The following is a 27170-nucleotide window of genomic DNA, read 5'->3' on the forward strand; positions in this document are numbered from 1 at the left end:
GCACAAACAGGGGGAGCAGCAGGGAGAAGCAGGCTCCCTGCTGAGCCCAATGTGGGGCTCAATCCCAGGACCCTGGAATTACGACCTGAGTTGAAGGCAGCCATTTAAACGACTGAGCTACCTAGGTGTCCCTAAAAAGGACCTTTTTTTTTTTTTTTCAGGTGTGATAGAGCTTTACATTATTTAGCCTGCTGAAATTCTAAAATGCAGGAAATCGTAAAGGTTCTCAAATGAATACATTCTAAACTAGAAGAACCGAGACAGAAGTTACACTCTATCTACTTCTGACACATAATAGCTTGAAAGAATGACATAGAAAAGCATTATCTAAACAGTGATCTCTCTAACGTTAAATTAACTACTGAACACACTTACCATTATTCCCTTTTCACAACTGTGGTTGAAAAAGAATTCTGTGATTCACACTGAAAGAAGATTCAGGAAGTCCATTCCACAGCAATCCTTTTTCGTCTCCTTTTGCAGGGAAAGGGGCACTTACCTTCGGTGACACTGGCATTCTCGGATTAACAGTTGCTGAAAAGGCAGGGTTGTTTCCTGAACTATCAAACCTCCTTAAATCATCCCTGGAATCAGCAATCTGAAAAACAGAGCACTGATCGAGTCACAGGTACACACCTTAAAGTCACTATCGAAATTGGCCGCAATGTTACCTTTTCCTCTGACCCTCAGAGCTCTGTGGACACACCCTCAAGGCTTGTACTGTGCACGACAAAGACTCAAAGCCTTTAAGTGAAACTGCCAGAAAATGCATGAGAAGTAGACCCTCTTCCCTTAAAAAAAAAAATCTGTCTTGGCAAAATTGTAAGTATTTCAGCTCATTTCCAGCAAGGTTAAATCAGACTGTCAGTCCGACTTTGGCCCAAAGACTGGGTTGTTCAGATGTAGGAGTTAGGAGCCTTTTGGTGGAACTTGCACTTATAACTACCTTCTTATCCTCCCTTTCAAGTGAAAGGCATTTAGCAAGGAAGTCTGGTTCAATTAGCGGCAGCTGACAGAGTGCCAGAACAAGTTGGACTTGATGCTGTTGACACCGCCTTTGAGATTTTGGGTCACTGATTCCTATATTTGGATCTCAATTTTCACAGCTTAAAGGCTATGACTATATGCATCACACAGGCCAAATTTTCTTGCTGTTAAGGGAGGCTGTGGCTGTTCCTCTGCCTGTAACATGAGTCTGCTGTGACGTATTGACAAGTGACTTGTATACCAACATTAGAAAAACGAAAAGGAAGAAAGCCTGGGGAAGCAGTGCTGCCTGAATGCGTTGCTATGATTTGTGCTGTGATGGAATCAACTTGCAATTTTAACCTCAGGCCTTTCAGAGGAGTTATGAAAAGCAGGCTGCCTTAATAGAACTCCTTTATTATATAAAAGATACTTCGGAAGAAAGGGCTTTTCTAAGCAAGGTAAGGAGTGTTTGGTTTGGAGCATTCACCATATATTCAATCAGGAATGTCTTTCAGGGAATGTGTGTTAGGATGTGGCTCTAAGGAAATCTCTTTCCTGGTGGGGGGAGCCCATCAATGTCCTCCCCCCTTTGTCCTGCTTACCTTGCTTATGTCAGACTCAGATTTGCTGGAGCACATACTCTGAAGTTCCCTGACAAGGTCTGCTTCGTCATCTGAACTCAGAGATAGTCTTTGTTCCAAATTCAATGTCAATGATAGATCATTCTCTAAAGACCTAAAACGAAGTTCAGAAAAGTTTTTCAACGTGGGAACTGTAATCCAGTTTTGAGGATTTGGTGTGGGGTAAGAAAAGAGTTTTTCAACATCCTTTAAAAAGAGTCTGAAATGTCATTTGATGGCACAATTCACGCATAGGATCTTGGCAACTCCCACTCAAAATTTTACTCACAGAGAAATCTACTTGGTTTAGAACATACCAGTCCCCTTTTCTTCCCTTTCTCCAAGCCTAGATGAAACTAAGACACAGAACACTGGGAAAGCAGGGGGCAGTGTGATTGATTCTCTGCAACAAATATAAATTTCAACCTTGGTTCTACTTCTTAACAACATGGCGGCCATGGGTCATATATTTTTTTTCTTTTTTTTTTTTTTTTTTTTTTTTCCTTAACACTTCAGTTTCTGGGTTATCTATATTCTAGTTACTGGGGGAATTACATAGGCTGCTGTATATAATGGATTCAGCCATGCGCATGGCAGAAAGAAGCATGTGTTGTGGTTTCCTTTATCCATCTTCTCTCTCTTTACAAACATTCCTATTCTGTGATTAACCAAATCATCCTTTGTACCTCGAAATTTGTAAGCTGAAATAATTCCCTAGGTGCAACATAAGAAAATAAAACGATCACGTTAAACATATAGCACCTAAAAGCAAGTTTCATTTTAAAACATCAGTCCTGTAAAGCCTGTTTATGATAAAATCCTGCATTTGTGAACTTTTATATCTTTGTCGGATGCATTAATGATTAAGTTTGATAAAAAATGAAGCTATTAGTATTTCTAACCTTTTCAACAAACTACAAGCAAAAAACGCTTAATGTTGTCATATTAAGCTTAAAGAACATTTTTTTTTAGATTTCATGTGAAGGGGAGAGTATGCTATCCCAAAATATGTCACTTTGGCATGTGGTTTATTTTGATCTGAAGTCAATCAAGGCCCAGCTGACTCAAGGAAAACTTACCTCACCCTTAAGTACCTAGAAGAATTTAGAAAGAGCTACCAGCAGTGCTAAGTTTTTTATCTGAAATACAGGGGTCTGGGGCTTCAAGGCCTGACAGATTGGTATCATTCCTTAGTTCGGGATGGCAGCGTAACTCTCAACTGCCTGACTTGGCCTTGAGTCTCCTATCTTTGGGGCTCCCAGACATAGGCAATTAAATTCATTTTTCTCCTGGTCATCTGTCTTATGTCCATTTGATTATTAGACCAAAGAACCTACAAGGGAAAATCTTCCTACCATTACACATTCATTCATTAGATTTCAGTTTAATACTAGCATTTGAATGACCGCTTTTTAAAATATATTAATAGCATTATAGATGTACAAACTTACTTTTGTTTTGACAGAGAAGCATTCCTGTTATAATTCAGCTGAGATATAGCTTTAATTTTGATACCTGTTTAAAGAAAAATGTAATCAATCATTGTCCCTGTGCATCTTGAACTCTGTATTTAAAAGAAACAGACTTTGGACTCTGATTTTTGATACTGTTTTTGGATTGAATCCATCTCTTGAGAAGTTTCTCCTCAGGGCAGTGGCTCTGGATGGAGCTTCCTGCATGGCCACTGCTTTTATAAACGGCCCCTCTTCTAAAATAGTGTGAATGTTGCTAGCACAAATTATCTCTAAAGAATGATTTTGAAAAGTTGAATTTAATACATCCTCATGAAGAGATCATCAGAGACAATCTCTACACTAGTTTCTTTGCCCATACTCTTGTTGTCATGGTCAGAAAGGGTGACTAGCAGATTTTCCTAATTAACATGTATGCTTGGGCTTGATCCCTGAAGCCTGTGACCTGACATCTTAGCTTTTCTATTTTAGGTCAGGAGAAAAAGAGGCTGTGTCTTTACCAAATTCATGATCGCCCATAGTTACATGTGTAGAATGCAAAGGGGTTTCTATTTTGATAAACAATGGCATCAAAAGAACCAATATCAACCCAAACATTGTAATATCCAATGGAATTGAGAAAAAAAAATTACCATTATAAAAAATGAAATATCCTGGTTATATACAATTTTATTGATCTTGAGTATGGTTTCATGTTTCTAAGAGTATAATATTTGATATATCAAATAGTTCTAAAACTAAAATTATAAATGATTTTATATTTATATTCAATAATTTAACTTTTTCATATTTTACATAATAGTTTTCTGAGTTTGAGACCAGGGGCTGGTCTTAAACCCTACAGAAATTGTAAAGAACTTGGAAATGACAGTGAAGAGCCTGGGTGGGTGTCCCATTATATGAGTGCCTATGGATTATTCCACATACCATGGGCTTAGAGTGGCACAGATGGAGGTAAACAGCATTGGACTCTCAAGAAACAAAAACATGGATTGTAGCTCCCCGTGTTTCCAGGAGAGGTGATAGGGACAGACAGCCGAAGGTTCTAAACCTCAGTTTTGTTACTTGGAAATGGAGAAGATAATCCTCATCTTAGAGCTCTTTTGCCCTACATATAGGGATAAACAAGTGGAAGGTCCAGTCCCTGCTGCAGAGGTCACTCCAGTAGTCTCTACGTCATAGAAGGGGGCTGACGTCTAATGACTTTACTCCCTGAATCAAACACTCTAACTCTGGGAAGTAATGGCAGGCTGTTAGAATATATCATAGTATACATAGCAATCACCTTAAAGTATAAGTAAACTCTGTGACTTTACATTCAATCGTTAAAAAAGTCAGTTTACAGACCCACTTGGTGGGGTAATTACAAAACTCTAGCATGTATTAATATTAAGCCTGTATTTAGTTGATTTTTAAGTATGAAAACACATTAATGAACAAAAGCAATCTTTCATGTTTCAAGATTTTAGGCATATTCTTTTTTAGCAACTCGATTGCTGTAAAGTTGGCATGAAATCATACATAACAGAATATGTTGGGGGTGGGAGGGGCTCCTAAAAATCCAAATTTATATCTATGAGAAATGCACAATGCATATGAGGTTGGAACATCGTATTTGAGTTAAGACTGAAAAGGATTTCCTTTAGGGAGACAATTCGTATAATTACTGATTACCCTATCAAACCCAAAACGAATAGGTCTAACACCAGAGATAAATGTGTTTATCTTGCTCAAATGAAAACTTATGTAACATATTCCTTTTTTTATAGAGGATGTTCCATTATATTGAATTTGTTTTATAATTTATGAGAACGTGAACCCTAAGAGGGCAGGGATTTTTCTGTTTGTTCTCTTTCAAGGGTGTAGAATAGAACCTGACACAATAAAGGAAAAAGAAATGTGTAAAACTGATTCACTCATGAAGGCTTTAAACTGGTATCACATGTATCTCTATACATACTTTAAAAAATTTAAGGTTGGCTCAGAGATGACACAGAAAAGGAGAAAACTATGCCAAAGTACAATTGTTATATTACATAGATTTAAGATGGATGCCACAAGCGATTATTTCCTAGGTACGGGGCTGGCAAATATTTTCGGAAATAGAGCTACTACCCCCTGTTCATTCTGTGAAAATACGCATTGAAAAACTCAACTTTGTTGAATGCACAGTGAAAAAAGTAAAAGTACATTTGCACTCGGAAAGCAGAGCATGAGTGCCCACAGTCCTACAGGCAGCACGGCCGCCTCACTTACCTTCCTCGCTCAGGCCGGGCTTACTCCAGGAGGGTGGAGAGAAGCGGCCGGACTTCTTGCGAGGACTGGTGCTCACTTTTCTCCAGGCACCACTCTCTCCCTTTTTTTTGTTGTAACTGGAGACTATAGATAAAGGGAAACCTCCTCCTTTGAAATCAGCTGTGTGCTGGTCCAGCTCTGAAAGAACACAAATCATGTTTTGCCAAAAAGAAGGCAGTGATCATACAGTTTCACAGTCAAGTAAAATATTAACAATTGCAATTCTCCAAGAAATACTCTTCAGAATCATGGCTGTGCTTAATACCCAAGCAGGGATGTTGTGACCCAGCAAATTTTACTTGGAGATCTGGAATTACTGAGCCAATAATTTAAAAAGAGAGTTCTCATAAGATCTAACTCCTGTGCGGAATTTAAGAAAGGAAACGGGATCATAGGAGAAGAGAGGAAAAAATGTGAAATCAGAGGAGACAAACCATCAGAGACTCTTAATCACAGGAAACTAACTGAGGGTTGCTGGAGGGCAGGGAGGAAGGGGGATGGGATGGGGTAACTGGGGGGTGGACATTAAGAAGGGCACTTGATGTACTGAGCACTGGGTGTTATATAAGACTGATGAATCACTGAGCTCTACCTCAAACTAATAATACGTTATATGTCAATTGAATTCAAATTAAAAAAATTTTAGGAAAGAAAAATTTTTTAAAAAAGAGTCCTGGGACAATGGTGTGAAATGTACATTAAGGTCGAGATAATTTCTTTACTTACGAAGAGGGAAAAAAAGAGCTCCCTTATAATGAAGTCAAACAAGTATTATGTAAGAGTGAATCTCCTCCCCTCCCTCCCCGCAACCACCCGCATTACCTGCTCTCTGGAGGGGGCAGCCATGCAGCACGGCTTTATTGAGCAAGATGCTGAGAGCAGCTTTAACCACGGCCTGCTGTCCTTGGCTGGGGTGGTTTCTAGCATTCGGCAGCCCCAGGCCCGGCTGTCTTCTCACAGATGCTCTTGACAATATTGCTTCTTGAACTCTGGGTGCAATGACAGCATTCCACAGCTTAGCCATCCACCTTGCAAGAAAAGGGCGGTTGGCAATGAGGCCCAGTCACAAATCACGCACCGCACCACAAAGGATGGGTTTGAAGAACATGGAAAAAACATTTAAGTGTTTCTGCAGATATGCTAACTTTCCTAGGTAGTTTTGAAACAAGTGAAACTGGGGTGCCTTTGGCTCGGGTCATGAGCCCAGGGTCTGGGGATCAAGCCCCGCATCGGGCTCCCTGCTCAGGGGAGGAATCTGCTTCTTCCTTTCCCTCTCCCTCTGCTGCTCCCCTTGCTTGTGACCTTTCAAATAAATAAAATCTTAAAAAAAATTACCCAATATAAAAGATGTTTGACTTCACCTCAAAAACACCATGTTTTGCAAATGAAAGTGTTTACATGTCTCTTTCCTTTTACCTTCTAAGATCATTGAGAGCAGGAATCAGTGCTTAAGGGTGTGTTGAATGAATGCATAAATAAAATACATGAAAAGAAAAGCAAATTTACAGGTGGACGTGTAGAAAAAAGATTTCCTGGAAATCGATGTCTAAATAGCTTAAACTTATTTGCCTTATGTCCTTAATAAGATACATTTTAATATTTCTGAAATTGGGGTAGATCTTGTGCTCAGTGGCAAATTAAATCTGTCCACCCCAAGGCAAAGGCTCAGTGTCTGCACGTGGGTGGGCTTAGCTCTGCAGAGCAGGGATGGGGTCACCAGCTGTCTCCCCAGATGGACTCTCTGTAGTAACAGCTGTAGCAGTGGGACCTTACCCAAGTTCGGGGCATCCAATAGCAATTAAAATTCCTTTGTTGCAACATTTAAAAAAACAACAACGCTTGTTTCAAGGTTGTAGAAGCTAAACCACATCTCCCAGTATAATGAAGTTTTCAAAGTTGTTAGATATTGGTGTAAGCCCTTCAAGACTGTTAAAACTTTTATGCAGATAGCAAGTATCTGTATTTTAAGCTTCTGTATTAATGTCTGATATGTAATTCAAGAGAAAAAAAAAGTATAATAGGGGAAGATAGACAACATCTGGTGTTCTGTACCATGAGTCAGACCTACACAGGCACTCCTAAAGGTGCTAAAGGGGTAAAGATGATAATCGTTGGTTTAAAAAAAAAAAAAGTGCTTCCTGAACATGGCTGTTGGGAGACAATCCTCCATGGCATTTCTGCACATTGAGTGTCTACTTTGGTTCTAGACTCTCTTTTCAAGGATGTTAGTATGGCAAACAGCCTCGGAAGAGAGAGACCGTGTCTCCTCCTAGAGCAGAAGGTGGATCTGTTCCCTTACTAGGGTAATAAGTGATGTTTTCCCCCAGGGCAAAGGGTGGGCAGCTTTGCTAGCATCTCCCTGTCAGAGCTGGGGGGTTCTCCAGCTCCGAGTTCGGTAGCTGGGAGGCAAAGCCAGCATCCACTGGCCACTGTCCATCCTCCCCCCCTACCCCCGCTGGGCTTGAGACGCTAGGAGAACCTCTGCGCACATGGAGCACAGGCTGGGGCTGTGTGCTCTGGGTGATGACCCAGCATCACGCACATGCGGCAGCCTAACTTGTTAGCTTGCACGTAGGGTGCACATCTCAGAGCAGAGTGTCTGTAGTTGTTGGCGTGACTGTGCTCCGGACAGGAAAGGCCCAAAGTAGCTCCTAAGAATCTTGAGACTCTGGATGTGAAAAAGGCTTAAATTTAATTGTAGTACTAATGAAAAAAAGAAGTGATTACATGAATAAATGTATTTCTGCTCTTTAGTAAGAAAATGCTGTATATGTATTTTAATATGGTAATTCTTCCTTTCCCCCTATTAGCTGTTATGAAATCGACAGTTTGTTACAATAGAGAAGATAGATTATTTGTCTGCCCTGCTTTCCAGAGTGGATTTCTGCCCAGGATGCCAGAAAGTACAGAATCGATGCTCACAGTTAATCACAGATCCTTACTAAGCTGGATTGTGACACATTTTTTCCTCTTGCTTTTCTATTTCATTAACTTTATTGTTAATATGTCAATTCCCATAAGCTGTTATGGAAACTATGTTAAGGAAAACATAGTGAGTATTTAAGTCTCATTTATAAAGGAGGAAGTTGTTTTGTTTTTTTGATAGAGGGAGGGCAGGGGGGAGAAGCAGAGGGAGAGAGAGACTTTTAAGCAGGCTCCACGCCCAGCACATGGGGCTCGATCTCATGAACCTGCGATCCTGACCTGAGCTGAAATCAAGAGTCAGATGCTTAACAACTGAGCCACCCAGGAGCCCCAAGGAGGAAGCTTTTTAATCATCAATAGAATGTAAGCTTGTGTTTTTGGTTATAGGAGCCTCGATGAATTTCTCATGTAGGCCTTTCCCATGAGACTGCACTGCACGTGGAACAGGACTTTGAGGAGAGTCTTGGAACAGATGGAAAAGGCTACTTACCAGTTCTCAGTAAAAAGTTTCCCCAGAAGCTACCCAGCAGGTGAGTCATGGTCGTCCTCTGATAGGAAGCGCGGAGCTCCTCGCTCTCACACATCCCCAGTTGGCCACGGCTAGATTTTAAATAGGTAGATAAGGAGAAATGACCCTTACCTCACTGTCGCTTGGGCATGTCCTGGGACTACAGGACAAGACAGGAAGTGCTTTGGCCCGAGAAGAGCTTCAGGTGTGCCCAAGCGGGCCAGGCAGGAGTTGAGCTGACGCCACACAGCCAGGGCCCAGTCGACGGTCTTGCACACGGGATCGCAGGGCGAGGGCAGCTGACCTCTGAACTACAGAGACAGAGAGGCCGGACGTGGGGCTTGGCTTAGAACAGTGCTGGTTTTCCTTTTAACAGTTCAAAAATGAAAACTATCAACATTTAAGGTGTAAAACAAAAACGCAGCTGAATCTGTCTGCGGCCCCTGAGGTGGCTGAAGGAGGCGTAGCCAGTACACCTGTCACGTGTCTTTATGAGACATAGATCTGCAGCTTATTACGGGAAATGAAAGCGTTCAGACACGAAAGAGCAGTAAGACTAAGAAACCTTACACAAATTCTTAAACATCAGTTCTGGTAGAAATTATTATCCACATGCATACAGAGTACTTCACATAGGTGTTAAAGGATTTTGATTTCATGAAACAAAAAATGACATTAAATACTCCAATATGTGGTTAAGTGACAAGATGGCCCATTTGGATCTGTGGTGTGTTCACCTCGTATTAATTTTAATTTCCCTAGAAGGAATATCCCAGCTAAAATGCTAGCTTCATCAAAATGTATAGAATGTTGCTGGCATAAAGAAATTTGTTTTCAAATTTTTAAACATGCAAATTCTAAATAACAGTATGTAATAAACATGGTTTGATGTTAGCATATTTTTTTGGATTATATTTTACAAAATCAAGTCCCTTTTTTGTAGTACAGAGGGTTCACAAAAGGACAAAGATTTCTTTAGTATTAGGAGAAATATCCTTCCATTATTTAGAAGTCAGATACAGCAGTTAACTCAGTATTTTACAAGAAAGGGATTCATATAACTCTCGGTTTTACCAAGTAATTATGATATTAAGACTGGGGTAGCTTATCAATATGGGTATGTCCTACTTGAAGGGGTATAATTTGGCCAAGTCAAAAATGAAAGATTGGTTCGGCAATCCTAGCAGCTCTGTTGAAATGATATTATGTTACATGAGGTTTGGGGAGCTCTTACAATTCTTCCTCTTTTGAAGAGAAGGGAAATTATATTTCTCCTTCTGATATTCTTCCAGCAAGAATGAGATCATGTACTACAATTAATAATAGTTTATAATTTTATTAATAAGAAGTAAATATTAGTTATTATTTATTAAATACTAGTAGGATGCCTGGTATTGTCCTGAAAGGCTCTTGACTTATATTCCTTTCAGGAACTGGATGAAGAAATTGTAATCAAGGGCCAGCATGTATCTAAGTGCTCCCAAAGATTTGGTTCTGTTCTGCAGTTACAAGATTTCTGAGGTTTTGCAGGAGTCATTCATCCCCGTTGTACATGTACCCAAGGAATCAGTTTTTTTTTTAAATTTTTTTTTAATGATTTTTTTATTATATTATGTTAATCACCATACAGTACATCCCCGGATTCCGATGTAAAGTTCGATGCTTCATTAGTTGCGTATAACACCCAGTGCACCATGCAATACGTGCCCTCCTTACTACCCATCACCAGTCTATCCCATTCCCCCACCCCCTCCCCTCTGAAGTCTTCAGTTTGTTTCTCATAGTCCATAGTCTCTCATGTTTCATTCCCCCTTCTGATTACCCCCCTTTTCTTTATCCCTTTCTTCCCCTACCGATCATCCTAGTTCTTATGTTCCATAGATGAGAGAAATCATATAATTGTCTTTCTCTGCTTGACTTATTTCACTTAGCATTATCTCCTCCAGTGCCGTCCATGTTGCAGCAAATGTTGAGAATTCGTTCTTTCTGACAGCTGAGTAATATTCCAAGGAATCAGTTTTATTAACCTCCTTGAAGTGACTCTTGGTAAGTGAAAGGCATTATCCCTCCCCCCTTCCTATTCTTCACAGCACATCCCACATTCCCATTCTCAAACACAGTGGAGAAGAGAGCACAGCTTAAAGCTTGCAACTTTCTTTTCAAAGTAAGTAAAACAAAGCCTTTACAAACTGTGTGTACAGTGAGGTGGGTGTGGGGGAGGTCCATTTTACCTGAAATAGTGCCACATCCAGAGAATAAAACTAGGACTTTTCAGAGATCAGCATGGCATGTGTGCAAGGATAATATGCAGACTCATGAGGACTTCCATATTTTTCCCTTAGGTAAACTGTGGACTTCGGGTGATTATGATTTATCAGTGTGGGTTCATCCTTGCACACAGGCCATGCTGGTGAGTGCTGCTGATAACACGGAAACTACGCATGTCTGGAAGCAGGGGGTACATGGGAAATCTGCATGCGTTCCTCTAATTTTTAATGTAACCTAAAATTGCTCTTTAAAAAAAATAAAGTTTTTAAGAAACTAGTATCATTTGTGATTATTTATATGAAATTAAATATTAATAACATTAATGGAAGCATCAGTAATTTGCAAAGCTACACACCTATGACTGTCATTACCTCACCTTTCTTCCTATTGGTGGACCTGATTTGATGGCCTAGCTTTGGTCAAAAGCATGTATTTATGACCAGCCATGGACTTTAACAGAGCTTGGGGTAGACGATTTCTCTGATTAGGAATTTCAGATACTAATTCACATCAGTAGTGGCAAGCATAGTTTGCTGAATTACCAAAACCATTCCCACTCTCCTCCCCGATCCTCCACCCACAAATGCACACACATTCACATACTCTAACATAACAGACACAGAATTTTGTTTAAGTACTTGGTGGAGAGCTTCCATCTTGGGAAGGTAAGTCTAGGCACAGTCTGGGACAATGGGATGGGCACAAAACCAGTTCTGATTAATGAAACACGTAGGAAAAGTTGTCTGTTTCTGGGCGTTTCAGAAAAAGATGCTTCCTCCCCGATAAGGAAATTGAGAAGGCCAAAACTCTCTTCCCCCCGTGGTAGCATTGAGGTTCCCACCTTTGAACACACTTGGGTGCAAGTTTGGTGCTTGAAGCCCCTGCTGACATCCTACAATCTTGAGGGGAACTCAAGAGACTCCCCCAGACCCAGGACCTGACATCATGGCAGTGAACAGATGTCAGCAATACCTACCACAAGGCACTGGTTATGTGAGGAAAAACAGTAGGTGGTGTGTTATTTACAGCTTAAAATATTGTGATAGAAGATACCACCCTCCAAATGTGGCCTGGGGTGCTGGATGAAGGGACAAAGTCTTACTAACTCAAGCTCTGATGTTTCCAGTCAATCTTGACACTCAGATCCTAGCTCGACTTAAGAATATTAATTAAATAACAACGTACTAAATTTGGTCAGCGCTAATTTTGTTATTTGGGAGGATACAGAATATTTTATTCCAAAATAATCACCAGGAGTTATAATGACTCTTGAAAATGTCTCAAAGCTAGAGAATTTTAATCTTGACTTTTAAATATTTACTCTAGCACAGTGTAACAGTCACACATCAAAACTAGCTTGAGTGGATGGATCATGTTTTGAAGGCTCCAAGGAAGCCGCGGCTACTCTTAAAACGAGTGGTTTTCTAAGACAGCCTTCTAGAGCGTTTAGAACTTGGAGACACTCCTTGAGAACAGTTAACAACAGGAGTAAAACCTATTTGCTTTTTTCTTTTCTTTTCTTTTTTTTTTTAATAGTTAACATCATTCAGAAACTGTTCCAGGTTTTATATACGTTATCTTATTTGACTCTTGCGTATCTAAACACTAACTGTGCCCGAGGCTGCGTGGTCGGTAAGGGGTAGGACGCCAGCGCAGGCCCCCTGACGCTACGGCCGCGTCTCGGGCAAGAGGCTGTGGCGGCAGTTGGTTACCTTATTCACGACTTTCCTTCGTAGGAACCTCTGCAGCAGGCCCTGCATGGGCTCGCCATCCCACCGCAGCTGGACCCAGCGGAAGTGCTGCTGCACCAGCAAGTCCGAGCCCTGGAGACAGGCCTTGGCAATGGTTCCCAGCAGAAAGCAGTTCTCATGAAAGTAGTAACATTCAGACGTTCCATTTCCTAAAACAAACCAAAAGCAATGGCCCAACCTCAGGAAGCCATACGATGAGACAAACACAAAATCAAACGAGTCTAAGAAAGAAGAACCGGAAGTTCAACTCCTACTCTGGGCCACAGAGGATGAGAATAAGCCCATAGAGCCTCGCTTCTGGGCATGCTCCTGCCACTCTCTTTACCTTTCTGCAGAGTCCAGGGGCTTTCGGGACTGCGATTCTCCAAAGGTGCCAGAAAGTCCCCCAGCAACTCAGACAGGGAGGATTTTTCCAAGTTCTCTAAGATGATGATGACTTTCTTGTTCATAGGAGACTGTTTCACGGGGATCAGACAAGCTGGGGTGAAAAACACAATTTAGGGATTAAAGCTTTTACAAAAACCTCTAAGAGCTGGTTAAAAATCGAAGTCTGAAGGTGGAAAGTGTTCATGAAGATGTGACATAATGAGAATGTTCTTAAATTGCTGGCGGAGTAGGAGGAGGACTCTGGAAAAGAGGTTAGCATTACTTCATACTGGCGGAAGCATACACATACAATGATCCACTACTGGTTTCACACAGATCCCGATAAGGATCAACCCCCATTCCCACTGATAGCAGAATGGATACACAGGAATATTTCAGAGACTGGAGAGGACGGTGAACCGACAACAAGCATCAACATGCAGGACTGTCACAAACAATACAGTAAGAAGCAAATCACAAAAGGATACATATAATATGGTTTCACCACGTAAAGTTCAAACATGGGCAGTACTAAATATATAATTTAGGGATTCACAAGGGAGTAAAGGTAGTAAAGGGATTTAAAGGTAGTAAAATGATAAAGAAAAGCAAAGAAATGGTTATCACAAAAGATGGACTAATGGTTACCTCTAGAAGGGTTTATGGACAGGGATGGGGCCCACGGCCACATTCTGGAAGCTGGGATAATCTGTTTCTTGGCCTGGTTGGTGCCTAAATGATTATTTTATTTAGAATTATTTCCTGATCTATAAATATCTATAAATCTATAAATATAGGTATTATGTATTTTATTGATGTATATTTCATAATACAAAAGGTCAGAAACCCTTAAATGACCTTTAAATTACACATGTGAACTATTCACAAAATTATGGAAATAGGACCTCAGGAAAGCAGATCCATCCTTTCATTTTACAGACCTCAGAGAGGTTAAAGTGGTTTGACTAGGGTTTCATGACAGTTATAAGGAAGGACTAGGACTTCCGATTTTTTTTTTTTTTAAGATTATTTGAGAGAGTGTGTGTGCAGGTTTGCGCATGCCCATGCGAGCAGTGAGGAGGGAGGGAGAGAGAATCCTCAGGCAGACTCCGTGCTGAATGCAGAGCCCCACGCAGGCCTCTACCCCAGGACCCTGAGACCCTGAGATCATGACTTGAACTGAAATCAAGAGTCAGATGCTTAATTGACTGAGCCAGCCAGGTGCCCCAGGACTTCTGAATCATCCTTAGTGGACCTCCTACTGAAGGGGGGACTAAACTGCATATCAACCCAAAATGAAAAATGGAAAGTAAATGGAAGATTATATGTAGGAAACGAACAAGTCTGTAGACAGAATGTACTTGAAACAGTGCCCAGCACCCACTAAGCACTCAAATGTTAATAATGTAGTTAACTTCTACATACCAGTGAATTAGTCAAAAATTAAAATCACTTTTTAATCTTTAAGATTCTAAGATGCCTCAGTCTTAGCCAAATTAACCTTGAGAAAAAGAGATCAATTTAAAATACTTGAGAGTAATTTTATCAAGTATTCCACTTTTCACCAATATTCATAATAATAAATTATACTCTAGTCCCCCTTGTCACTCTAGACAAATGCATTTTCACTTTCAAAAGAACTCTTTGAACACTGTAAATGAATCTCTTCTGAGACTGAAATAGCTTTTCTGCAGGCTATGAAGCTTTAAAACGAGAAAACTGGAAACACTAGCTGCCACCTCTCAATTTAGTTGTTTTGTGGGGGCTGTTACCACTAGTGTCTGCTGTGTGCCTGAGTCCTTTCAACACGGCTATTCAGTAAAAAGTGCTAAAAAGTCTGTGCTTCTCAGCATTCAAATGTTCTTTCAGAAACACATTCAGTGTGGAAGTATGCTAGATTTATAGTTCATTAAAACAACAGTGATAAACTGACCTGTTCTACCCAGTGATAAAAACCAGAGCAGGTTGAATGGTACATGCACCAGCTTTGCTATAACCAAGGACTAAAGGTCTGCAGTGTTCCCTTGATCTGTGTTGAGGGTATGGCCAGCTCCAGCGGCCTTGAAGCTGCTGCGTCCAGCCAGAATCTCTCCATAGGAACATGGATCTGCATTTCAACAAATGTTCATCCCTTGCCCCCTCGCTGTATGTCCTATGCTAAGTGCTATGGCATACCAGAGGGGACTGACTCTAACTTGGGGATGTGGCATTTTAAAATGCACCTATCTTAAGGAATAGCATCTTCAAAGGTAGACAGGTTAGGAGAAGGCTTTCTAGTTGTGAGAGATGGCATTGGCAGAGAATGGAGACTGGGCAGGGCTCAGTCCTAGAAGGGACTAAGGATCAAGTCAAGGTCAGAATAGCCGCAAGAGTGAAGGATGGTGAGCTCATAGCTGATAGAAAGCTCTGGTTGGGACTGGCTGGAAGCCTGGGGTGGAGTCACATCAACAGAACGGGATCAAGTAGCCACGGGGTGGAGGTGGGGGGGCAGCAGTCAAGCAGTGACCATGTCCTCCCCCTGGGCTACAAGGAACCATCTCCTGGGATCCACTTCCAGATGTTCTGATTTCATTGGGCTGGGCTGGGCCATTGGAATTTTGTGTGCAGCCTGGGGTGAGACTTAATGATATGCAGCCTCAGAACTCGGCCACAGATGACAAGTGGAAGACCGAGAATGTCGTGTTGGTAGGGAGAAACCACCAGATCTGGGAAGCCATGGCAGTCTCTACAGAAGGGGATAAACAGGATTGGATTCCTGCTTTGAAATCTCACTCTGGTGCAAAGAACGCCTGGAGAGAAAAGAAAAAGGAAAACACACTTACAGGCTCTGATAGCTGAGGCGAGTGCAGGAGATAACGGGAGCCTCGTCCAGGGCCAAGGTACAGAACAAAGGTGTTGAGAGCAGCAGCTGCGCGGCTGGGGAGCGGAAGGCCGAGCGCAGGTGAGCAAGAGCGGCTCAAGCACACCAGGGGCGTGGCTGGGGCTGCGGTGCCCGGTCCCCAGCTGAGGAGTGAGCATCCCATCAGAGATGTCCCGCAGGCGCTGGGCCCGGAGCAGGGGGCCGGCCACGGAGCATTCAGGCCGGAGATAAAATGAATGGGTTCACAGGGGCCCTGGAGAGCTTTTAGAAAGTGCTTAACGTTCTCTGAGGTCCACCAGCCAGGGCTGTATGGTTAATCAATGAATCGCCCATTAAATGGATAACCTGTGCCCTAGACAGAAAGGGGGCAGGGCTACCGTCTAACAGCTGGGTTGGGGTTCCACCTCGTCTTTATCTTGGTGCCCCAGGAGATACCAACCCAGGGTCAAATAGACTGGGCTTCTCTGCTGAAAAGCTTCGTCTTCACCGCCAGTCTCATGACCTCATTTTTTCCGTCACCCACTTCTCTAACTACTTAAGTTCAACATTCTTAAATAAGTTGGTCCAAAGGTAAATTCAATTGGTGAAATAGCATGTGTCTACTTCACCTTATTTAGCAGAGTTTCAGGTCTAACCAACCCCAGGAGCAGGAAGTCTCCAGTTTGAAGGATTAACCAGCCTCGATCGGGTTCTAAGACATGAGACAAGGCCACGCACCCCATGCTACAGCTGATGCCAGCAAGTCAGCCATGTAGGTCTCCTTGCCGTAGGCTACCTCAAGCTCTATTTCTGAAACAAATCTCCTCTTCTGGTCCTTCTTCTTCAGCTGTATAGGCTGTGTCAGCCCCGCTCCTCTCCTGCACATTGGTGATCTTAATCAGACAGGTACACCCTTGTATTAAAAGTTCTGGAGATTCAGTCAACACTTGTTGGTTTAAAAATAATTAGCCTATTATAGTTAAATCCAAACTCCTTTGTGTCTAAAGTGACCACGAGTCCATAATCTGCCCCTTGGGATGGAAAGCAGCCTGTCTTCTATGGTCCACTGAGAACAAGGCTCTGAGTCCAGCTGAGAAGCATGGGGCAAACCTTCCAAGAGCCTCAGGTAATGCAGGGCCAAGGAGGTGAACTCAGCTGTGTGGACTCCAATGACCATATTCTCCTACTATTAGTATGGTAATTCTATCTTTATTACTTCCAAAAAGGAAAAGTTCTCTCCAGAATTCCAAGTGTTACTTAAAAATACCAATCTAGTATTCAAAAAAATTTTTTTTTACTCCTTACTGTCACACGTAATTTTAAAAAGTATCTGTCTTGCTGACTAACTACATACTTTACACTAAGGGAAAATTTGACCTAATTCTAATACACGCTCACACCTCCTTTACCAAAGAACAGAGCCATGTGCTGTGACTATCTCTCACAAAACACAATATGAAAAGATGTTATTTTTCTTAATTTTATTTTAGGAAGATGTTATTTTAAAATAAACACAAAATAACCCTTGGTAACATTAGTGCTAGGTCTTTTTTTTTAATGTGTTCTTTTGTTCTACAGTCTTTTCTTCATGGGAACCATTTTATTTTAATCTCCATAGAAGTCTTGGCTTTTTTTTTTTTTTTTTTTTTTTGGANGAGAGAGAGAGAGTGAGCGAGCAATAGAGAGCGAGCAGGGGGCAGAGGGAGAGGGAGAGAGAATCCTAAGCAGGCTCCACGCCAGCGCACAGCCTGAGGCAGGGCTTCATTTCACAACCTTGTGATCATGACCTATGCCAAAATCACGATCCCGGGGCCCTAGGATCGAGCCCCGTGTCGGGCTCCCTGCTCAGTGGGAGAATCTGCTTCTTTCTCCCCCTCTACCCCTCCGCCTTGCTCATGCTCTCTCTCTCTCAAAATAAATAGAATCTTAAAAAAAGAAAGGTCTTAGCAGATGAACCTACCTTTGTGTCTTGTGTTATTAAAAAGAGAAGAAAGATATTTGATAATTACAAATTATTTAGGTGAATAGAGAATCAAGTCCTGTCCCATTTATGCCCTTTCCTACATAAAAGGGTAGTTAAAATGGAGATTTTTTTTGGGCTTCAGTCTGTTCAAAAACTTCATTTTTAAACTCCAAATCACTCTATATTTATGTGCTATCATCACCTACTCCCCTATCAACTCTTGCACTCTCTCATCTTACCTCTTTCTACATCCAGTCTAAGCAGGCTTTTCCACTTACAGACACCTGAAGATGACATTCCCTTTGTCCTTGCTCATGCTACTTCCTCTATCAGAGTCACCCACTCATCACCAATAATTATTAGCTATCAGTGTACAAGACAAAATAGAATAAGGTACAGTGCTAGCCTTCAAGGAGCTCACCATGTGTGCAAGGCCAAAGGTCAAATAATATCCTCACTGTCTTGACCTATAGTGATGTGGGACATGGTTATAAACAAAATCTACTGATGTTCATTAGAGGGAGAAGTCACATCTGGGGGGAATCAGAGAAGCTTTCATTTGAGGTGTCCTTAGACCATTTTAACAGGGGCTTTTTCTGTAGTTTCCAGAAAGGCAAAAACCATGTCTGTTTTAACCAGTACTGTACAACATACTATTTTGCACAGTACCTGCCATGTTGGTAGTCAGTGTGTGTGTGTGGCGGGGCGGGGGGGTTGTGTGTTTACTCTATCATTCTAGATGAGAGCTGCAGCATGAACTAAGACTCAGAGAGTAGAAAAGCAAAGGACACAGAGAAGAAACAGCATCTTCTGTTGGAGCACAGACATCCATTTGAAAGGGTCAAATATTCTAAAGATGACATACAAACGGCCAACAAGTCCATGAAAAGATACTTGACATCACTAATGATCAGGGAAATGCAAAACAAAACCACAGTGAGATCTCACCTCATACCAGGCAGAATGGCTATCATCAGAAAGGCAACAGATAACAAGTTCTGGCAAGAATGTGGAGGAAAGGGAACCCTTGAGCACTGACGGTAGGAACGTAAATTGGTACATTTCCATACTCTGGAAAACAGTATGGAAGTTCTCAAAAAATTCAAAATACCACATTGTCCAGCAATCCCACTTCTGGGTATATATCCAAAGGAAATGAAATCAGGATCTCAGGGAGTAATCTGCACTCCCATGTTCACTGCATCATTATTCCCAATAGCCAAGAAACAGAAAGAACCCAAGTGTCTGTCAACAGATGAATGGATAAAGAAAATGTGGTATATACACAGAATGGACTATTCTTCACTCACTGAGAAAGAAGAAAATCTTGCCATTTTCAACCACAGGGTGCACTTACACTAAGGGAATCAAGTCAGACGGAGAAAGACAAATACTGTATGACATCACTTACATATGGAATCTGAAAAGCCAAACCTATGCTAACAGAGTAAAATGGCGGTTGGCAGGGGTTTGGGGCCAGGGTGAGGGAAATGGGGAGATATCAAAGGATACTCAATTTCAGTTATAAGATGAGTAAGTTCTGGGGATCTAAAGTACTGCGTGGTGACTACAGTTAGCAATATTGTTTTACATACTTGAAAGTTACTAAGAAAGTCCATCTAAATGTTCCCACCACAAAAAAACACTGTAATTGTGTGAGGTAACAGAGGGACTAGCTAATGTTACAGTCATTATTTTGCAATACAGAAGTGTATCGAATCAACATGCTGTACACCTTAAATTCATATGATGGTTTATCTCAATAATATCTCAACTAAAAAAAAAATAAAGGGTCAGATAAGCAAATCACTGTCCTTGAAAGGAAGGCCTCGAATGGCACTGACTTAGTTCAGTGGGTGACAGAAGGATGTGTGGGGCAGGAATCACAGACAGCTTTTAATTAAGGGTCCGACTGCCCGTGAAGAATGTGTGAGGGGGAGAAGCAGTCGGCAGAGCAGCCATTCATAGGAAAGGAGTTGAGATACGAGAAAAGGGGGCATAAGGTAGAATGGTACCAATAGAACGGATGAAAAAGGCATGCTGGGACCCATCTGGCAGGACGTGACTATGGACTACGTGGGATGAAGACAAGGGGTCCATGAAAGAGGATCTGGAAGTTCTATCTGGTCCTCCTATGGCTTTAAAAAGTGAAATAACTGACAACACTGAAAGAAGAAAATCCTGCATTTTACATAAAACAGGATTTCTGACTTCTTAAAAGTCCCAGGAGCACTGGACACTGGACCTACACCACCTCCAGCAACTGGCTGCTGAGAGTGGCTGTCCTCCTGCAGATGGAGACGCCTCCCTGCGCCCCGCAGCCCCAGCGAGCCCACTTCACCCTTTAACATGGGCTGTTGGCACTGTGGACGTTCAGGTGGTCACGCCTGCTGATAAGACCAGAGTTTCAAATGGGAGAGGCTGAGAGATGTGCCACTCACCAAACTGCGAAATAGGAAGAGAAACTCTTAAGATGCTCACCCACCAACAGGTTTAGAGATGCTGTGCGGGCACCTCTACACCCTTTTATGACCTGACTCACTGCTAAGTTTCTTAGCTCTCTCAGCTTAGAGCAGAGAGCAGAATCCAGTCTATGATTGCTATCTGCTCTGACTGGGTGAGAACAAAGTATTTCAGCTTCTTACTCTAAGATGAAACAAGACTGAAAGTTGGAAAAAATGTAGTGGGCTTTTGTTATAAGACCAAGGGGGGAAATAGGAATGTCAGCACGGGTGGGTTTCTACCGAGCCATGGCTGGCTGTGAGGAAGGGCAGGCTCGGTAGCAGTCTGAGGCCTGCTTGGCTGTGTTCTTGCTGGGGGATCTTTGGTCAGGATCCTCCAACCTCCTGTTTCAAATGTCCTCATGTTTATAAATCAGAGTGTTTAGAATAGGGCCTACCAGAGTCAGAGCTTAATAAATGGTAGTGATTATTAGTAACAGCAGCAGAAAAAACAGCTTTCTGTAGCTAACTTTCACTAGTTTCTGAACAAAGACTAACCCACGCGCCATAGTAACATTCTGATTCCGGTAGGATTTTTCTGTCCTTAAAATGTATGTCTAGGTCTGTGGAACCCTCAATCCCTCCCCAAGCCTGCCTCTTAAACTTTAGTTCTTGACGTAAAAGCTGCTGGCACTTCCTTCTTCCAAGGCTGACCTAGCTACGTGGTCTCTCCCTTGATCACGGCTCCAAAGATGAGAAACACCTCCACACAGATTTGAATTTGTGTTTCAGCTCATCTACCACTGATCTTGCAACTGCACCCCTCCCCCAGGGCTCTCTGTGGCTCTGTGGCTCTGGGCCCTTGGGGACTGGAGTCTGGTCCATTTTGGTTCTGTGTTGGAGCTGGTGGTCATGCTGTGCTGTGCAGGGTATGCTAACACGCCCTGTGGTGAAGCTTGGAATGGTAACCTCGGGAGCCTGAGATAGAAAATTCATGAAAAAGCTATATTAATAAACATATTTAATCCTGGTTCTGCCACTCTGGAGTTGTGGCAAGATACCGAGCCTCCCCTCCCCATGCCAGCTTCCTCACATTGGAAACAGACATGACACCTACCGCATAGAGCTACAGTGGAGATTAAATGAGTTCATTAACGTGTGCAATGGGTTTAGTGGAGCGCCAGTCGGTGTGCCAAGGGTTAGGTGGAGGAAGTTTAACTCAGGTGCTTCAAGAAGGGCTGCTTTGGTTGTAGAGAATCTATGAATTATTTACTACACACCTCTCTGCTCTTTATTCTCACCAGGCAACTCTGAACAGCATCAGTGGTAGAGTACTTAGCTCTGCCAGGGTGGGCGGCACCCAACACCCCCCCGATACACCTCTGATGCCAGTTATATAGCACGCTCACTACAGATGATTCACAGACAAAAGATGGGGGGAGAAAAGAAAAACATAGGATGAGCAATAAATGCAATGACAGATACATGAAAATATTTTTTTTGCACATGTTCATCTAGGTTCCCCTTTCCATTTCAAGGCTGTTGAATAATTGAAAAGTCCCCTTAAATTCACCCCCAGAAAGAAACCTTATTTCCTTTCAATGGCATCACTGAAGATCATGCCCTTCATGACAATTCAGTTGGCTGGAACGGCCTTACCACTACTAATGAACAGGTCTACTAGCTGTTCCTTGGAGAAACCGGCATCCACTTCAGCTCTCACTATTTCACAGGTGAATCCTGCAGCCATTTGTCTGTGCTGTGATAAGACATCAGTGATTAGTTCTACACACTTTCAAATTTTCAGACAAAAAGAGAGGGTACACAAGTAATGGATACCTGCATGCAGAGTGCAAGCTGATGTGCTATGTAGTCTTGCAAGCTTCCTTCCGGGCCATGGAAAATGACATTGTGGTATTGCTCGACCTATTAATAAACCAAGAGGAAATCTTAGGTGAAAATGTGGAGGGAAAAAAAAAAAAAAGTGGTACCCAAGTAGGAAATTCCCTGATTGTCCTCAGCCTTTGAAAACATTACAAATAGTATTTTCAGGATTAACTTTATTCAGTGGGCACTTGAAGTCTTTCATTTTTATATGAAATATAGTACTTGCATACTTATATAGTATTTTATGTAGTGTTTCTGTATAGGAAGAGCTGACATTGGATTACTCTTTGGGGCACCTGGTGGCTCAGTCGGTTAAGCATCTGCCTTCGGCCTAGGTCATGATCTCAAGGTCCCGGGATTGAGTCCCGCATTGGGCTCCCTGCTCAGTGGGGAGTCTCCTTCTCCCTCTGCCCCTCACCCTGTTTGTGCTTGCTCTCTCTCTCTCAAATAAATAAATAAAAACCTTAAAAAAAAAAAAAAAGAAGCAGCAGCATACTCTTTCTTCCCTTTCTCTTCCACAGTGAGGTTCAGTACGCAGGCTGGGAACATGGTTCCTACTGTATTTTGTCCCTTGCACATGTTTTTCTTTATTATCTCTTGCAGATGCTCTCTAGTTTGAATTTTCCCAATGTTTATTTTGCTTTTGAGTGATTATTTAAAATAGCAATGAATTACATTCATTTCAATGTATCCTGGAAAATACAACAAAACATAAAGAAGTACACCACTGACAGTGTCATCGCCCACTGTAAATACTTTTATGCTTCCCTTCCCAGCCTCAGCAATCAGACAACAAAAAGAAATAAAAGGTATCCAAATCAGCAAGGAAGAAATCACACTTTCACTCTTCACAGATGACATGATACTCTATATAGAAAACCTGAAAGACTCCACCAAAAAATTGCTAAAATTGATACATGAATTCAGCAAAGTTGCAAGATATAAAACCAACGTACAAAATCTGTGGCATTTCTATACACCAATAACAAAGCAGCAGAAAGAGATATCAAGGAATCAATCCCATGTACGATTGCATCAAAAACCATAAGATACCTAAACCTAACCAAAGAGGCAAAAGATCTGTACTTTGAAAACTAGAGAACACTTATGAAAGAAATTGAAGATGACCCAAAGAAATGGAAAAACATTCCATACTCATGGATTGGAAGAACAAATACTGTTAAAATGTCTACACCACCCAAAGCAATCCACACATTCAATGTAATCTGTATCAAAATAATACGAGCATTTTCCACAGAGCTGGAACAAACAATCCTAAAATTTGTATGGAACCACAAAAGACCCTGAAGAGCCAAAGTAATGTCAAAAAACAAAAAGCTGGAGGGGCGCCTGGGTGGCACAGCGGTTAAGTGTCTGCCTTCGGCTCAGGGCGTGATCCCAGCGTTACGGGATCGAGCCCCACATCAGGCTCCTCTGCTGTGAGCCTGCTTCTTCCTCTCCCACTCCCCCTGCTTGTGTTCCCTCTCTCGCTGGCTGTCTCTATCTCTGTCAAATAAATAAATAAAATCTTTAAAAAAAAAAAAAAAACAAAAAAAAAAACAAAAAGCTGGAGACATCACAATTCCAGACTTCAAGCTCTATTACAAAACTGTAGTCATCAAGACAGTATGGTACTGGCACAACAACAGACACAGACAGATGGAACAGAATAGCGAGCCCAGAAACAGATCCTCAACTACATGGTCAACTAATCTTCAATGAAGCAGGAAAGACTATCCAAAGGAAAAAAAGGCAGTCTCTTCAACAAACTGGACAGCCACATGAAGAAGAATGAAACTAGACCACCTTCTTACACCGTACACAAAAATAGTTTCAAAATGAATGAAAGACCTAAATGTGAGACAGGAATCCATCAAAATCCTAGAGGAGAACACAGGCGGCAACCTTTTTGAATTGGGCCATAGCAACCTCTTACCAAACATGTCTCTGGAGGCAAGGGAAAAAAAAAGCAAAAATGAACTACAGCAAAGGAAACAATCAATAAAACTAAAAGGCAGCCTACGAATTGGGAGAAGATATTTGCAAATGACATATCCAATAATGGGCTAGTACCCAAAATCTATTAAAAAAAGCTTACCAAATCAACACCCAAAAAATAAATAATCCAGTTAAGAAATGCGCAGAAGACATGAACAGACATTTCTCCAAAGACGACATACAAATGGTTAACAGACACATGAAAAAACGCTCAACATCACTCATCACCAGGGAAATACAAATCAAAAGCATGATGAAATACCACCTCACACCAGTTAGAATGGGTAAAATTAACAACTCGGGAAGCAACAGATGTTGGCAAGGATGTGAAGAAAGGGGAACCCTCTTACACTGTTGGTGAGAATAGAAACTGGTGCAGCCACTCTGGAAAACAGTATGGAGGTTCCTCAAAAAGTTAAAAATAAAACTACCCTGGGGCGCCTGGGTGGCACAGCGGTTAAGCGTCTGCCTTCAGCTCAGGGCGTGATCCCAGGGTCCTGGCATCGATCCCCGCATCGGACTCCCTGCTCTGCTGGAAGCCTGCTTCTTCCTCTCCCACTCCCCCTGCTTGTGTTCCCTCTCTCACTGGCTGTCTCTCTCTGTGTCAAATAAATAAATAAATCTTAAAAAAAAAAATACTGATTGGAAGCGGCACATGCACTGATTCAAAGGGCACATGGTAAGAGCCCAAATGTCCATCGACTGATGAATGGATAAAGAAGATGTGGAATGCAGATATATATAGATAGATCGATCGATCTCTATATAGTGGACTATTACTCAGCCATCAAAAAGAATGAAATCTTGCCATTTGCAACGGTGTGGATGGGACTACAGTGTATTCTGCTAAGTGAAATAAATCAGAGAAAGACAGATACCACATGATTTCACTCATATGTGGAATTTAAGAAACAGATGAACATAGGGGAAAGGAAAGAAAAATAAGATAAAAAAAAGGGAGACAAACTATAAGAGACTCTTAACTACAGAGAACAAACTGGAGGTTGCTGGAGGGGAGGTGGATGGAGGGATGGGTCAAATGGGCGATGGGCATTAAGGAGGGCATGTGATGTAAGGAGCACTGGGTGTTCTATGTAAGTGATGAATCACTAAATTCTACCCCTGACACAAATACTACACTCTATGTTAAGTACCTTGAATATAAATAAAATCTTGGAGAAAAAAAATATTTTATGTTTCCTTCAGCTTTTTTCTTTGTATAGTTAAAATGTGTATGTATATTTATGTATTTTTTAAGAGGGCTATAGGAGTGTAATCTTTTTACAGCTGTTGCATATCAGAATATCTTTGACTTCTTACATAAAAGACATCTTCACGCCTGTAAGATTACTGGGTCAACTACCTATATTGTTCCATTCTGGAATTCAGTGTTTCAAAGAAACCTGGGTAGAGATTGATCACTTTTATTCTGTAAAAAAGAAAATCTGCCTGGATGCCTATAGGATTTTTTTTTTTTTTTTACACCTTTTCCCCTCACTTGTGAGGGTACCTTGCCTGAGACCAGGAAGAGATGCAGCCCGCCCTGGGACAGAAAGCCAGTGACCATCTCCATGGGACAAAGATAGTGATGTGTGTAGAGTGAGATGTAGAAAGGAGTCATCCCCTCCATCTGTCATCCCAGGGCTGAGCTCCCACTCCCAGCCTACATGCCTGGGAGCAGCTTTCTTCTTGGAAAGATCTTACAGAAGAGATCTGTATAGGTGAAGTGGCACCCTAACCAGTACAGGTGACATGGCTCACGTGTCAAGCCTGAGTCACCCAGACTTAGAGAAACGCTAAATGTGAAAAGGTCTGTTCATGTTTAAAGACATGTATGTTGCTCTCCTGTATTCTGATGAGCTTGTCCCTTTGAGATCCAGGGGGAAGGACACATTCTTGAGGGTGGCTGGGGTAGACCTGGTGGAAAACAGGCCACTGATCCATCGTTACAGGAAAGAAGCCAATTCTGGGATGTAAAAGGCAGACCTGAGGGAAAGCAGTTAGCATGGAAGGAAGAGGGAACTCCTACCTTGCCTGAGGCTTTTAGGGCTTGAGCTTTGGCCTCCAAAGAGACCAAGACATGCTTAGAATAGCTCCTGGAAAGTATAGGAAAACCAGGCTTGACAACTGGGTGTCAGACTATGAGCTAAAAAGGCAAGTGGTCCTTGAAGGGGACCAGTAATGTGGGACTTGGGACTGGGTTTTAGGTTCTGAAAGACAACATGCCTGCTAGCCACCACTGATTTTCTCTGAATACAAGTATTATTCCACTATTGCTAAGCCTTCACTACAAAAGGAAGCGGCTGGATTCCCCTTGGGGCTAGGGCAGCATCAGGGAGAATGATATACCTGAAAGAAACAGGACGGTGGCTACAGCTGCCCAAGGAAGACCAGCACCCCGAAGTCACAGGATGAACTCAGCAGTAGCTGGCCTGGGCTGTCGTCTATGGTTTTGGGGGCCTGTGAGACAAGCAATGGTAGAAGTGCCAGCAAGGACCAAGACTGGTACAGGGACTGTACTTACAATTTTAAAAAAGTTCCCCAGATCTGTCTGGTTGTGACCTCTTTCTCCCAATCTTAAATGGAACACAGTAAATTCTTTCAGTCCACAGTCAGACCTTTTTTTTGGCTTAGAAAATTTTTCTTCCATTATGGTTTTGGTAATTTCTCCTCTTCTAATTTTCTTTATTTTGAAGGAAGACCACTAATGCTTCAGTTCCCTCTATGTCCTCGGAGAGGGTATCCATTTCCTCATCATTATCGTAACGCTTGGCCTTTGCTTCTACTTTGGGCAGAGCTCCTTAAGCTAGTCTTTCACAGCGCGGAACAGAATAATCACCATCTCCCTTCCACTCTTTACTGTCTCAA

General features: G+C 42.0%; 1 protein-coding gene across 1 annotated transcript in view; it reads right to left on the minus strand.

Moving 5' to 3' along the window:
• CTTNBP2 (cortactin binding protein 2) overlaps positions 1-27170 on the minus strand; it is a 145369-nt gene that overhangs the window by 4261 nt on the left and 113938 nt on the right. The window contains exons 13-22 of the mRNA XM_019797705.2: positions 22257-22343; positions 22077-22176; positions 13134-13286; positions 12770-12957; positions 8922-9100; positions 6179-6384; positions 5318-5494; positions 3041-3104; positions 1572-1704; positions 500-598 (exon numbers count right to left, since the gene is read on the minus strand). Of these exons, the coding sequence (XP_019653264.1) occupies positions 500-598; positions 1572-1704; positions 3041-3104; positions 5318-5494; positions 6179-6384; positions 8922-9100; positions 12770-12957; positions 13134-13286; positions 22077-22176; positions 22257-22343 (1386 nt within the window). The remainder of the gene's footprint in view (positions 1-499; positions 599-1571; positions 1705-3040; positions 3105-5317; positions 5495-6178; positions 6385-8921; positions 9101-12769; positions 12958-13133; positions 13287-22076; positions 22177-22256; positions 22344-27170) is intronic.

The sequence above is a fragment of the Ailuropoda melanoleuca genome, chromosome 1 (assembly GCF_002007445.2).
Source record: "Ailuropoda melanoleuca isolate Jingjing chromosome 1, ASM200744v2, whole genome shotgun sequence".
NCBI lineage: Eukaryota > Metazoa > Chordata > Mammalia > Carnivora > Ursidae > Ailuropoda > Ailuropoda melanoleuca.